This window comes from Schistocerca americana, chromosome 2 (assembly GCF_021461395.2).
Source record: "Schistocerca americana isolate TAMUIC-IGC-003095 chromosome 2, iqSchAmer2.1, whole genome shotgun sequence".
Classification (NCBI taxonomy): domain Eukaryota; kingdom Metazoa; phylum Arthropoda; class Insecta; order Orthoptera; family Acrididae; genus Schistocerca; species Schistocerca americana.
In genome coordinates, this window is record NC_060120.1 from 991,567,697 (window position 1) to 991,583,098 (window position 15,402).

The following is a 15,402-nucleotide window of genomic DNA, read 5'->3' on the forward strand; positions in this document are numbered from 1 at the left end:
CTCATGTTAAACGAACCTGTAAATAAACTCGCTGCTCTTCTTTGTATCTTCTCTGTTTGCTCTATCAGTCCTATGTGGTACGAATCCCTGGATGACTAGCAGTATTAAAATATTGGTCGAACGAGGTTTTTGTAAACGACCTCCTTTGTGGGTGAAATACACTTCCTGATGGTTCTTGTTGTGGGTTGGCAGGAGAGCCAACACCGGGTTATGAGAGGAAGCCGAAAGGCACGCGTTTTAGCTCACGCAGGCTGGCGTGAGGTCTGGCAGGTCAAGGAAATTAGAATTTAGAAAAACGGACGTAGCTGGTGGAATACTTAACTTTAATCCATTCACGATGAGCGTCGCTCTTGACTGTACATTATTCACAATATCAATAGTAACTGAACATGGCACGTTGCTAGGTCGTAGCAAATGACGTAGCTGAAGGCTATGCTAACTATCGTCTCGGCAAATGAGAGCGTATTTTGTCAGTGAACCATCGCTAGCAAAGTCGGTTGTACAACTGGACGAGTGCTAGGAAGTCTCTCTAGACCTGCCGTGTGGCGGCGCTCGGTCTGCAATCACTGATAGTGGCGACACGCGGGTCCGACGTATACTAACGGACCGCGGCCGATTTAAAGGCTACCACCTAGCAAGTGTGGTGTCTTGCGGTGACACCACAGTTCTTCCAACGAGTCTTGCCTCTGCTAAACCTGCCGTTCGTTATTATCATTTATCGCGTCAACCCAAAGCGATATTTATAGAATGTCATGGGGAAAGTTATCTACGTCCGAATTCGGATGTAAGTTGAGAATAATTTACCGAGAAAAACAACTGTTCGTCTTATTATACAGTATCCTGAGAGCACATGGTTTTGTATAAATGGTAGCATGACCAGAATACCTGCTGTTACCTTCGGCTGTGACTAGCGCAGCGTACGTCAGAAATTAGCATTCCTAATATCGAATTAACACCGTATGTGGTCTAGTACACAGCGACCAACATACCTGTTGCTATAATCACACTGACAAACAGGCTTGAGGACGGGCGACCAATAGCAGACATGAGCCAAGACAGATGCAAATACAAACCGAGGCTGGCCTCTAGTCAAAAGTCACTCACAGCAACTGTGCGACTTTCTCTCTCTCTCTTTCTCTCTCTCTCTCTCTTTACCCGTAAACAGCTCACCTGTCTTCATTAGTGTATTACAGAGATTTCCCTTAGCAAGTACTTGCACCTAACATTGAAAGTCTTTGGCTGTAGCGCTAGTCTCCTGCTTGACAATCCGCTACCTTTTGTCGTTGATCCCAGCCGACCCTTGTTCCTCCACGTAGGCACCACTGCAAACATCATTGCTGCCACAGACTTTCAGTGAGTGGCGTGCTGCTTCGCCAGTTACATAGGAAATCGGGATGTTATCTTCCTTTTGCAGTTAACGTAAGTAACACGAAAAACAAACAATAGTAATTATACTTTATTACGAGTACAGGTTAATAATATCACATACAATTTTATTAGAAAGTGATGTGTACCATTTATCAGTATAATTCGTGGATAATGCGCATTTTTTCATAACCCAATTGTGTAGTTCCACCGACTTCGAAATAAAATAAGAAGATGGAAGAAGGATGCCAGAAGCATTAACTCACTGTCTCATTACAATTCTGTGCTTGAGCCGCCGTTACAGCAAGTTTACAGGACACAGACATTATTACATGGGGACGCTGGTGGAACACCGCCACTGGGCTCTTGAGAGGCCTACTTCAGTGGTTAAGATCACATTATTGTGTTTAAAACCGAAGAAAGCGTAACATCCCAACCGCTTAAGACTCACAAGAAAGCCCTTGATTGCGAGCTCACAATAGGCTAGTGACGTTTACGGCATTCGATTCCTCACATGTTGTCTACCATGCAGCCAAAATAATGGCTCCTAATGGGAGCAGGGAGCGGTTGAAGATATCCTTTGATGAGCATATCATGAGGGTACGGGGCGTAGTTGAACTGTTTAGTTGACGAGTAACTGACAACAGTACTACTGTGTTAGTGGTGTTGATACAAAGCAGAGCAATGGCAACGATAAACAAAGCAAACATCGCATGATATATGCAAAATTATCCCATCGTTCAGTAATGAATCTGTTTTCAACTCCGACCAATCAGGATTTGAAAGGGAAATGCATATGAGAGGAACCTTGGGAATTAGAGTTACCAAGAAAGTTGTATAAATATTAACTGACATTAATGCCTTAACGCATTCGAATCCAATTATGCCGACTGTTAATCAGGATGGTAAATTGGCTGGGAAGTTAGTTATTGTTCTGCGAGAATCTGGAGGTGCTCTGTCCCCTACGATTCTTTCGAGTGCACGTGGTTTCTCCAGGGCAGTAGGGGATGTTTACGTCGCAGCAAGCAAGAGAGGGAAAATTGGCGTAAGAGAGCTACAACTATAGTATGAGCACTGCTTTTGGCCAATAGCTGGTTAAAATTATTTGCTTTTGCTTGAGTCCTTGACTGCGTATAAAAATCAGATTCCTTTATAGCAAATTATACTCCCTGAAAAGTGTGTCACATTGCAGGTCATACCACCTGGAGCCAATGGACAAATTCAGCTTCTGGATGTTCGTTTCTTTCTATGCCTATGGAACATATTATCGTATTAGCTGCAGCTACGTACGTATTAAAGGACAGCCAGTTTCACGAATTCTCCACGACGGACTGTTTCGCATCCGGTCACATGCTATCACACTTCATCAGTTTGCATCACCTTGTTGCACAAGTATGATTCTGTACGCATTCTTTAAGCCTCTACATCTAACTGAACGTCCTGCAGGGTTCGTAACTCCAAATGAGTTCGCCTTCTATCTTGATGGTGCGAACCTTTGTGATCACTGTGGCGACATTTTCAGTCGGTGTTCTTGGTGCAAGTGCGTGGTGATTTGTTTTGAGCATTTCTTGAATGTCGACTATGTCCATTTTATGAAATGTAATACATACGTCGCAAAGAAAGATGATCTCTGCACTTCCTGTCATTATCATTAACACACTTCCAAATGAGACTCACAAAATATTGAACACAGGACCCCACACTCAACGAATTTCTTGTCAGTTCAACTGTGTCCCTCTACAGAGAAGAATTTTGCGGGGAAAGAAAAGCTGTCTGTGTGTGTCTCTCGTCGTCCCTCTGAGGCTGTGGTAGGCAGGACTACGTTCTCGTTACCTACGGGATGCCATCTTTACACAAGGGTGTGACGTCTGCACGACACTGTGCCATGGTGTCCTCCCAAACATTGTCTGTGTAGTGCCAGGAACACTATACACTGAAACGCCAAATAAACTGGTATAGGCATGCGTATTCAAAAACTGAGATGTGTAAAAAGACAGAAAACAGCGCTGCTGTCGGCAACGCCTATATAAGACAGTAAGTGTCTGGCGCACTTGTAAGATCGGTCACTGCTGCTATAATGACAGGTTATCAAGATTTAAGTGAGTTTGGACGTGGTGCTATAGTACAGTGCAAGAGCGATGGGACACAGCATCCCAGAGGTAGAGATGAAGTGGAGACTCTCCCGTGTGACCATTTCACGAGTGTACCATGAATATTAGGAATCCGACATCGCTGCGGCCGGAAAAATATCATCCAAGGACGGGACCAACGACGACTGAAGAGACGTTCAACGTGACGGGAGTGCAACCCTTCATCACACTGCTGCAGATTTCAATGCTGGGTCATCTACGAGTGTCAGCGTGAGAACCATTCAACCAAGCATCATCGATATGGGCTTTCGAAGCCGAAGGCCCATGCGTATACCCTTGATGATTGCACGACAGAATGCTCGCCTCGCCTGGACCTATCAACACTGACATTGGACTGTTGATGACTGGAAACATGTTACCTGGGCGGACGAGTCTCGTTTCAAATTGTATCGAGCGGATGAACGTGTACCGGTATGGAGACAACCTCATGAATCCATGTACCCTGCATGCCAACAAGGGACAGTTAAAGCTAGTGGAGGCTGTATAATTGTGTGGGATGTGTGCAGCTGGAATGATACGGGAGCCTGATACGTCTAGATACGACTCTGACAGGTGACACGTAAGCATCCTGTCTGATCACCTGCATCCATTCATTTCCATTGTGCATATCGACGTACTTGGGCAATTCCACCAGGACAATGCTACACTCCACAAGGACAGAATTGCAACAGGGTGCCTCCAGGAACACTCTTCTGAGTTTAAACACTTCCGTTGGCCACCAAATTCCCCAGCCATCATTGGGCATGTCTGGGATGCCTTGGAATGTGCTGTTCAGAAGAGATCTCCACCCCCTCGTTCTCTTACGGATTTATGGACAGCCATTCATGGTGTTAGTCCTCTCTGGACTACTTCAGACATTTGTCAAGTCCACGCCACGTCGTGTTGCAGCACTTCTGCGTGCTTTCAGGGGCCCTACACGATAGGCAGGTTTTCCAGTTTCTTTGGCTCTTATTATGACCAACTCCTTAATAGCTTGTTTGTCGTTCTTTGGGACGAAATACATCACTGATTTTGAGAATCAGGTATCAGACAAATCATTAGTATGTTTGTGGGCCATGTGGCATTCACAGGTCATATAATTCGAGTAAATAACGGTCCACTGATTTGCGTACGCGGTGATGGTGCTCGACAGACACCCAGATGGGTTCCATAGGATTTCCATCAGGCGAATTTGGTCGCCGAGATATCAACGTGAGTTCACTCTAATGCTCCTCAAACCCACTGTAGCACCATTCTGGTTCCTAGAGAAGGACAGTTATACTGCTGAAGATGACATCACCACCAGGAAAGATATCAAGAACGAAAAGACGCAGGTGTTTCACAGCCATCAGTGTGTCTTCGGTTACCACCACAGGCCCTATGCAATCGCAGAAGAATGTCTCCCACAACATTTTTCAGCTTCCACCATCCTGCTTCTGGGCGCGCTGCACGTTAGAGCCGCCGTTCATCTCGATGCCTGCGTTTGAGGAGACCACCATCGACCTAGTGTAACAAAAATGTGATTCATCGGAGGAGCCGACAAGTTTACATTGATCGATGCTGGAATCCCGATTGTCTCGTGCCCACTGCAATCGTAATTGACGATGTCGTTGGGTCAACATGTGATCACATGGGGGATGGTCTGTGCAGAACGGCTGAACGTCCTCTCGACGACGACATTAGTGGAGACAAAGTACACACCCTGACCGGGTAAGGATAAGGATAAGGATGGATACTGGATGTGATCTTTTCAAAATAACTAGAAATCGCTTTAAGCTCTCCACGTAAACTACAGAAAGTTTAGATATGGTGAACTGAACGAATACTTGAGCCTCGCTTCCTTCGTTACAAATGCTGTGACTTAGCAACTACGTTACCTCATTCTGTACTGTAACAGGGGCTTTGTACTTAGTGTCTATTCATCAAACTGAACAGTTGGTGTATCTTGGACTCTTGGACGCTAATAGAAACGCACTGCTATTGGTGCCACTGGCATTGTGTCTCCGTATCACGTTTTAAGTCTGTTGGGATACTACGGTAACAGATTTAGATATTACCAAAAGTGAGTTTCCCATCCCCCTGAAAAGTCGCTTGACTGCTGAGGACAACTTACGAAATACGTATAGCAGTCAGAGGGAAGGTCTTACCGGAGACAGGTTGCTATTCCATCCCTTCAGATCCTTATGAAGAGAACAGAATGTATTTACATTGTCTAGATGACTGAAGAGTGCGTGGTCATTGTAGTGTTCTGTTTGTGTTCCCTTGGCCGAATATACAATGAAATGATGATATACAGTGCTTCTGACAGGCTTCTGTCTGGTTTGATGCGGTTCTCTACGGTTTCCTCCCATGCTGACCTCTTCATGTAAGAGCTGCACTTGCACCCAAAGTCCTCAATTGTTTGTTCGAAATATCCGAATCTCTGTCTTGTATATTTTTTAGCTAGCCTCCAGTATTCTGGAAGTTATTTCTTGAAAATACATGTTCCTCTCGTCATAGATTCTGTGAAGTACCTTCTGGTTTCTAATACTAGCAGTCCACCTAATTTTCTGTTACATCACATCTCAATCGCTTCGATTTTCTTTTACGGTTTTCTCACTGTCACCACCACAAAAACCATATACCCCAAACGTACATTATCAGAAATTTCTTCCTCAGATATAGGTCAATGTTTTATACCAGCAGACTTCTCCTGGCCAGAATTCCTGTTTGACTGTGCCCATTCCCATACATTTTTATTCCTTGCTTCATCCATCATGTGTTATTGTGCTTCCATACAAAAGAATTCCTTCGCCTCGGCTACATCATGGTTCTCAATTAAATTTATCGCTATTCCCGTTGCCGCTGATCTTCATTACTTTTGTCTTTCTTCGACTGACTCTCAGTCTGCGCTCTACATTGTCCATTCCATTCAACTAGTTCTGTAGTTCTTCCTCATATTTTTACAAATGTACATATTTCACAAATGAGCATATGTACATATTGTATGTTACCAGTCTTTCTCCCTATCTTGAGCTGCTTTCCTCAGAATTTTGAATATTTTATACCATTTTGTATTCACAGATGCACTCACTAATAATCTCGTGATAATATTCATGCGAAGGCATATTCATTTATTAACCATTTGTTCGTTTTATGATTGTTTAATGAAAACAATATATTATGATAAACAAATTCTAAAGCAAACGCTGTGCTGTATCAGTGTTCTTAATTTTTAACGGCCTGCTATTATCTGATTTTACACAGTTCTGTAAACTTTAATTCATCTTCTTTCTTACGTCGTCCCGTAGATACAACAGCATTACCTCCACTGGAATAACTCGTATGTTGTAGTCATTTAACTCGTAGTTTTGCCGCTCTGAGTGGCCGCGCGGCTAGAGGCACCATGTCACAGACTGCGTGGCCCCTCCCTCTTGCATGGATGTGTGTGATGTCCTTAGCGTAAGTTAGTTTAAGTAGTGTGTAAGTCTACGGACCGAAGACCTCAGCAGTTTGGTCCCTTAGGGATTCACACACATTTCAACAAAACAATGGTTCAAATGGCTCTCAGCATTATGGGACTTAACTTCTGAGGTCATCAGTCCCCTAGGACTTAGAACTACTTAAACCTAACTAACCTAAGGACATCACACAAATCCATGCCCGAGGCAGGATTCGAACCTGCGATCGTAGCGGTCACGCGGTTCCAGACTGTAGCGCCTAGAACAGCTCGGCCACTCTGGCCGGCTTATTTGAACATTTGAACCCACACGTAGTTCATTTGAAAACAGACTTTTGCCACGATTCTAATTTTATTGTGCTATCAATATAATTGTGATCCATGAACCAACAGCAGCTTTCTTATGTTATGTATGATCTCGCATGTTTTTCTTTTCCTCCTCCTATTTTGACTATAAATCCTAATTTTTCAGTAATGTATTAAGTAATAATCCACTGAATAGTCTCGATCTAAGACTACGTAAACTCACAGATAAGTTTGTCCTTAGTTTCTTGTTTGCTTTCCCTTCTGTTGTGGAAGACGTAGTCTACCAATGTTTTAGTTCGATTCCACCATTAGAGAGAAGCGCATGCACAATTAAAATGATCCAAAGTCGGCACTGTTTCGAGCTGCTTAATTTTTATCTAGTTGGAATTCATTAAGACTGAAGAAATTAGATATGGAAAGGACTGGACTTGTAAAAGGACGAAAATGTTATTTAATAATAACTAAACATCCCATACTCAAACGTTGTTGTGCCGAGTCTTCGTGCACAATAAAAATAAAGAATGGTATATACAATACTATTATTACAATTTTGCATGTGGCGCTATTCCCACTTAAATTTGTGTACCCAGCACCTTTCTTTATTCTGTGATCCAAATTATTTTTGTTAGATCTGCGCCACATTTAACTGCCTTCCGTCTCTGGAACAAAATACATCACTGAATCTGCTTATCAAGAATCTGATAGTTTGTTGGTAGGTTGCCAAGGTTGGTGGCCTTAGATGTTCATCTACAGCTCACGTAATTCGTGCAAAAAATGGTCCGTTGTTTTGCGCACGCAGTGACGACTCCCGATAGCGACCCAGGTGGGTTCCATACATTAGGTGAATTCGGTCCCAAGACATCAACGCGAGTTCACTATAATGCTCCTCAAACCGCAGTAACGCGGTTCTGGCCTCGAAATACGGACAGTTATACTGCTGAAAGTTGCCATCGCAGTAGGGGAAGACATCAAGCATGAAGGGATGCAGGTGATTCTCAGTTGTCAGTGTTCTTCGATTACTATTACCGGCCTCATCCAAAAACAGGAGAATGTCACCCATACCACAATGCTGCTCTCACTACCCTGCGTCCATGGCGCGCTGCACGTTTCGAACCGCCGTTCGCCTCGATGACAGCGTTTGTGGAGACTACCGTCGGCCCAGTGCAGCAAAAATGTCATTCAACCGAAGAGCCGACACGTTTCCGTCGATCGATGGGTGAATCTCGATGGTCTCGTTCCCACTGCAGTCGTAAGTGACGATGTCGTTGGGTCAACATGTTAACACGTAGGTGTGGTCTGCTGAGCAGCTCCATGTTCAACAGTGTACCACAACGAAAGGTGTGGTCCGAAACTTTGTACGTGTACCAGCATTGTGCTCTTTTGGCAGAGATGTCACAGATCACCATCTATCCTATTTTGCAGAGCAGACAAGCTTCCGAACCCCACGTTCTGTCAAGAGTCGCGGACGTCCAATCATTTAGCGCCTAGTGGTAGTTTCACCGTTCCGTACGGCAGTAGCACATGAACATTCGACCAGCTTTGCCATTACGAGATACTCCTTCACAGACTCTGCGTAGTAATAATCTACAATTTGTCAGAATCCGTATCTCAATGGATATCCTCATTTTCAGCCCATATTTTCGCTAGAGTGATCTCCCGTCCGCGTCTGCTCCGTGAGCCGTGGCGAGCTGGCGCCAGTTTTATTTTGTTCATGTATCGTTGAGATCGATTGTGGTTGAGGTAAGCTATCTTTGCTTTTCGCGTGTCTTATCTTGCGGCTTCGCAGGCAAAGCGAGTTGGTTGTTAGCCTTCGACGGGAACCCTCGAGATCTCGTGTCATTCGCCGTTGATACGAGAGTCAACGGCTGCCGAACGAGTGTGATGACCGTTACACGTTGTGGCGTGAAATTGCTTGGACGTTTTGCCGACATGGGCAGCTTGGAGATACAAGTTCTGTGACTTCGCTGGGAACAAAATTTGAAGGGAAGCGGTGAATCTGTGGAAACCGCTCCCTCGTATTGTGTACCTGATATGGAGTAATTCGTCGTAATTGTTTGTTCACCGATGCACTCAGAGATTTTGAACTTTATTATTATGGGAGACTTTCTTGGCCTAGTTAAATAGTGGCCGTTATTTGAAAATTTACTCAGAAGTTTTTTTGTGTCTCTTGCAATCAAATGATTTTATGTTGCCCTTTTTAAAGTCTGCACTCTATTAATACTGTCGTCTATTTGTAAGTGAGCCAAAGGCTCTGCCCAGAGTTTCTATGTTTCAGAGTTATTGGAATGTCGTTGTGATTCGGGCTGAAACTTTTAATTGTGCCAGTGCCTTGGCGGGGAGTGAAATATCATCCGATATCTAGGCCTGGCAGTGTTTAAGAACCTGGCCACTACCAGAGTTGATCACATATGCCCTTCCAAAGTTTAGTATTTTTCTTCCTTCCGTTAAGGCGGGTTAAGCTGGTAGATATATTTTTTGTATGTAACCTGTTTGTATATGAACTTGTTGTCTTCAATATTACTGACTGGCAACTGGCTAATCTTTAAACTGCATATCATCCGCTGAGTTCCTTGTGCAGCTTTTTCTAGTAATTTTTTTATTAACACGTCTGAGTACGTAAACATTTATTTTCTTAAGCTCAGTGTCTCTGTTGCAGTTACTTTTTAATTAAATGATTCCATCATGTTTGTAATGGCATCTTACTTTGGCATTAGTGCTGAAGCGTTATTAAGTCACCCTTTACCTGTAATTGTCTCATTATATCGATTTTGAGGGTAGTGCTACATGGGAGTTTGAAGTTCTCAAGTTTGTCAGTAACCCCCTTTTCTTAATTTGGAATTGTTAGAGTACTGAGTTCGTTGTGTTTCTAATTGTATTTGCGAAGTTTTATCTAGTGACTCCTTCACAATTTGTAATTCTCAAATAATTTTTTTAAAGGCGTAATGCCAATAAAATGACTTAATTATAAAGTGTGACTACCAACCATGATTCCATCCCGCTTCCTCTTTTACGGTATTTAAGATATACTGTGCAAGTGTTGTACGACTAAGGAAATACGTATCACTCCGCTTACATATTTTTGTTACCGCGTCACGCGACCCTAACGCCACCAGAAGGCATCCAACGTCGCAGTGGACAGAGACCACAATGTCTTGGCTTATCAGTGTGTACTTCATGCTAGTAGGAACGTATCTTTGGCTTTCTTAGCGCAAGAAGTCCAGAACTTCCTGCAGAGCAGTAGCCTTTCCCCTTATTCATCATTCTCCGACATCTTCGTCTAACAAACAAATCAGAGTAACGAAGTTGGAACTATCGCTGATAGTTATCTGTCATAATTAGCGCAAAACCTGTAGAGGATCGCACTAATTTTCACCGAGTAATTCTCAACCCGTTACCGACAGCTTACAACGTCCCATCACACCGCACAGCTTCCGTATCAGCGAAGGTTGTTACGCTGTTGTGCAGTTTCTGTGAAACAGGACGCCGTAATTGTGCTGTGGTGAACGTGGGGCAGGCGGACGTTAGCTTGCTAGAGGTATAAAAGCTCACCACCGCCTCGCAACAGCATCAGTCATTGCTCGCTCTCAGAAGAACACACAAGCAGCAATGAGGATCCTGGTGAGTACTGACGGTACATTCTTGCGATAATATACCAACCTCTTTCAGGTAAGATGATAACAGATACCGTACAAACTGCTTGTACGAACCGTAATGCACTTCTGTCACTAGATATGAGCTCCAAGATAATAGGACTACCAGAGGACATCGAGAAAATACAATGAAGGGCCATATGAAGGTTTATAGGATGGAACCTGGATAAAGTCATTTTTGGCATTAGACAGCGTCTCCTGTAAAACTATAGAATAAATACAAAGCCAAGACAGATCGTGACAAAAATGCTGAAAAATCTGAGCTATCAGGCATTCGAAGCAAAAGGGCCTGATGGCCAACGAAAACACAATTACATGAAAACTTCCTCCGTCAGACACCTAGAAATAAAAATATAGATTAAAATTCAACATAAATTTAACGTCGAGATTATTAGAACGTTTTTCTTGTTAAAATTAGATCAGTAGAGGAAGATTTCGACCACAGGTTGTTCTGTCAGCCATCCCAGTAGTTGATCTAATTTATGTTGACCACTTCCTTTTGGGCTAATCTGACTTGTTTCGTCAATAATACAGGTCCTCGAATTTAATGAATCATCTCGCGTGATGAATGCGAATGCTTCAGATACCAGTCCCCTATCATATCGCTGCAGTTCAGCTTAGACTAATAAAAACTATAGACGAGAAAATTGCCTGCCAGTCATCCGAGAGGCATTCATGAAACGCAAAGAAATGATGGAGACGTGTCGCAACAAAACTACCATTTTCTACAGATCTTAAACATAATTACGATGTAAGGAGCCAGAGGTAGTCATCTGCTCGAGAGGTGAAAATCATATACTATTCTTTAACATCATTGATATATGGTGCTAAAATATTGAACATGAATTGCACACATTTTCAGTTACATTTCGTTCGTCAGCCAGACAGTGAAGTAGTATTTCAGTATATCATTCATGGCTTCACTTTCAACATTTTGTGAAATACATGCTCTAATTTTCCTGCTTGAAGGTCGGATAAAAGGTTTTGTAATGATATCTCTACCCATAACACCTACGGCGCGCTGATTTATTGGTAAATAACTTCAAGTTTCACTAGCGTCACAACCCCTCACTTTCTGTCGTAGTTTCTCTTACAAATTTTCTATCAGAAAACCGTGAAACTTATTAAGCACATATTCATTATTTTAACAAGATTTTGTTTCCAATGTGTCTTTCAGGAACGTCCATCATTGATCCTAACATCACATGATGGATATTATGCTTGAATATATATATATTAATGCTTGAATATATCTACTGTGGACCGAACCACTGAGGGCTACGGTGAGACGAAGCCTCTTCGTCGTTTCTAGCTCCCCAGCTCAATACACAATACACAAACTGCAAATAGATCAAAAAGTCCTATGTAAAGTTGGCAGTCTTACCGGTATTTATATAAGAAAAGGCGACTGGAGAGGTATCTTGCTGTATGATATTCGTGCATTTTTGTGTAGTTTAATAGTAGAGCAGTTACGACCATTTTAAACTGAAATTTGTACTTTTCATAGTATCAGTTCAGATGTCTTATGAACAACAAAAGAATGATGTAACACAGACATTTCTCTATCAAAATTGTTGAGAAATGTGCAAAAGTTGAAATTAACGGTAGCTAATGTTGCAGTTTAGTTTCGCTCAGCTGTGCGATATTTGCTTGGCGTCGGAACTCATAATTCCGTGACGACAGGATTCCAGGCTATTTATACCAAAAACTACAGGTTATATGAGACTGAGCACTATAAAACTGTGGTCAGAGTACACGCTCGTTTCAAGTAGCCCCGGTCTTACGGTTGTTGTACGAAAATGTATTTATAAAATAGCAAAGAGTAACGAGAGTGATCTTTACATCAAATTATTTGTAAATTATAAATCGCACGAGTGAAAATAATGTCAGTTAATTTTTTCCCTTCGGACAGAATCTTGTATAATGTTATTATGTAGGTTTTCATTGTCATTTGAATTAAAACTTCTGGGCTGGAGACTGTGGTCGAAATATAAAACTATTCCTCAAAGTTTCATCTGCGTCTGTGAGAGACGTCTTCGGAGGTTTTAACCGAAGGAAATCTGATATATTGATGTATTCCACGGCAGTACACGTTTATTTGGATATATCACACACCAGCAAGGATAGTAAAGAATCAAAAATGTAATACTTAGGAAATCTCGCAGTAAAGAATTAATTCTGTAAAACTTACATTGAAATAGCGTAACCTTTCTTCAAAATTCGCGTACATATAGCTGGAAGTAGGTTCCATTAGATACTTTGTATACTTAGGGGCACTTTACACGTATTTTTCAGTGACGTAATCTCAAGAAATTGTTCTTGCCAGGTTGCAAAATGTCGTAATATTTACAAATTTTCACAATTTTATTGAAAATTTAACTGCATACACAATAACTCTTTGAGTTAGAACTGATTTTCTGCAATAGAAACAAGTTCGACATGTAAATCAGTCAACAAATATCAATAAAAGTAGCTTCTACAGCTAAATGAGAACGTATCGGTAGTGTTTAAGCATGTAATATTACAAATTTGTATCCACAATCCTAGCATCATAATGGTTCAGTTACAAATATCTGAATCTCAACAGGTGTGCGTGTATCTGTGCGGTGTGGCCCTGTCCGTCCTAGCCGAGGAGGAGCAGCCAGTGAAAGAGAAGCGAGGACTCTCCGGTTCACTGGGTGGTTATGGTGGCGGCTACGGTCTGGGAGGTGGCTACAGTGGTGGCTATGGAGGCGGCTACGGTGGCGGCTATGGAGGCGGCTACGGAGGTGGATACGCTGGTGGACTCGGAGGCGGCCTTGCAGGCGGCATCGGGTCCGGCATTGGAGGGGGACAACCACAGATCACTGTCAACAGAATACCTGTCCGGGTCCCAGTCCCTGTGGAGAGGATCGTTCGAGTGCCTGTGAAGGTCCCATTCACAGTAACTGTGGACCGGCCTGTCCCTGTGCAGGTGCCACAGCCGTACCCTGTCCCTGTAGACAACCCTGTGCCCGTCCCTGTCAAGGTCCCCACCCCAGTGTCTGTCCCAGTTCCTCAGCCCTACGTCGTTAAGCGTCCAGTGCCCTACGTCGTCAGCGCTGGTCACGGCGGTATCGGAGGAGGCCTTGGCGGTGGTCTTGGAGGAGGTTACAGTGGTGGCCTTGCTGGAGGATACGGTGGAGTTGCCGGTGGCTTTGGAGGACTTGGGGGCTACGGAAAGTATGGCCACTGAATTCTGGAGCCAAACCCAACAACTTGACCCATACATGCCACCAGTATCCATAGTAATGGAATGTAAAAGCTTTAAAAATAAATTTTTCAGAGTAAAATCTTTTCACTTTTGCTTGTCCCACCATGCAGTAAGTGCATTTTGACACACTCACCTTTCACGGAAATGAAGGACAGTAAGTTATGTAATCATTCTGCCTCTATTCACTCTGTTAAACAAGTTTTATCTTCCAATGTATGACACTGACGTTTGTCGTCCAAGAAAGTTATGTATTTTTAAGGTTTTTGTTGCTGCACGTTATACATGTTTAGCATATATTTATTCTGTGTGGCTGACACATAAAATCAGTCGAGTATACTGATATATAACGTAAACTTCCTCGTCTTGTGGAGGGAAGACCTAAAGTAATTTTGTGTTCTTATACATTTTTTACACCTTTTCTTCTTATTTTCGCTTTCATGTCTTTAATTTCCCGCTTTGTTGACGAGTATATTTACTATATTTGACAGCAGAGACTACTTTTGTTGTGGGTTGGCAGGAGAGCCAACACCGAGTTATGAGAGGAAGCCGAAAGGCACGCGTTTTAGCTCACGCAGGCTGGCGTGAGGTCTGGAACAGGACAAGGAAATTAGACTTTAGAAAAAACGGACGTAGCTGGTGGAATACTTAATTTTAATCCATAACTGGTGAACGTCGCTCTTGACTGTACATTATTCACAATATCAATAGTAACTGAACATGCCGCCTTGCTAGCAAATGACGTAGCTGAAGGCTATGCTAACTATCGTCTCGGCAAATGAGAGTGCATTTTGTCAGTGAACTATCGGTAGCAAAGTCGGTTGTACAACTGGGCGAGTGCTAGGAAGTCTCTCTAGACCTGCCGTGTGGCGGCGCTCGGTCTGCAATCACTGATAGTGGCGACACGCGGGTCCGACGTATACTAACGGACCGCGGCCGATTTAAAGGCTACCACCTAGCAAGTGTGGTGTCTGGCGGTGACACCACAACTTTATTACTTGTCGAGACGTATGTGTCATCATTAAGCATGTATGCCACTGATACTGACATCATAGTGACTAAAAGCAAGCACAATCACATTCACAGACACGCCCATGTAAGACACCAAGCCAAAACGCTATGACTACACACAGCTCACAACTGACTGGCATTGCTAACTGGGTTGGCTTTTAGTCAAAGTATTGAAAGTCAGTATCAGATTATCTTTAGTGCTTCAGAGGTCAGTACAACATTTACTCTGATCAGAACACATTTACAATCCACATTTGATGAGAGCCTTTAAGA

At 43.0% G+C, this 15,402-nt stretch overlaps 1 protein-coding gene across 1 annotated transcript in view; it reads left to right on the forward strand.

Moving 5' to 3' along the window:
* LOC124594593 (glycine-rich cell wall structural protein-like) overlaps positions 1 to 14,192 on the forward strand; it is a 43,916-nt gene extending 29,724 nt beyond the window's left edge. Inside the window, exons 3-4 of the mRNA XM_047132965.1 lie at positions 10,719 to 10,774; positions 13,477 to 14,192. Coding sequence (XP_046988921.1) covers positions 10,719 to 10,774; positions 13,477 to 14,103 — 683 coding nt within the window. The 3' untranslated portion in view covers positions 14,104 to 14,192. The remainder of the gene's footprint in view (positions 1 to 10,718; positions 10,775 to 13,476) is intronic.
* Positions 14,193 to 15,402: the final 1,210 nt, after the last annotated feature.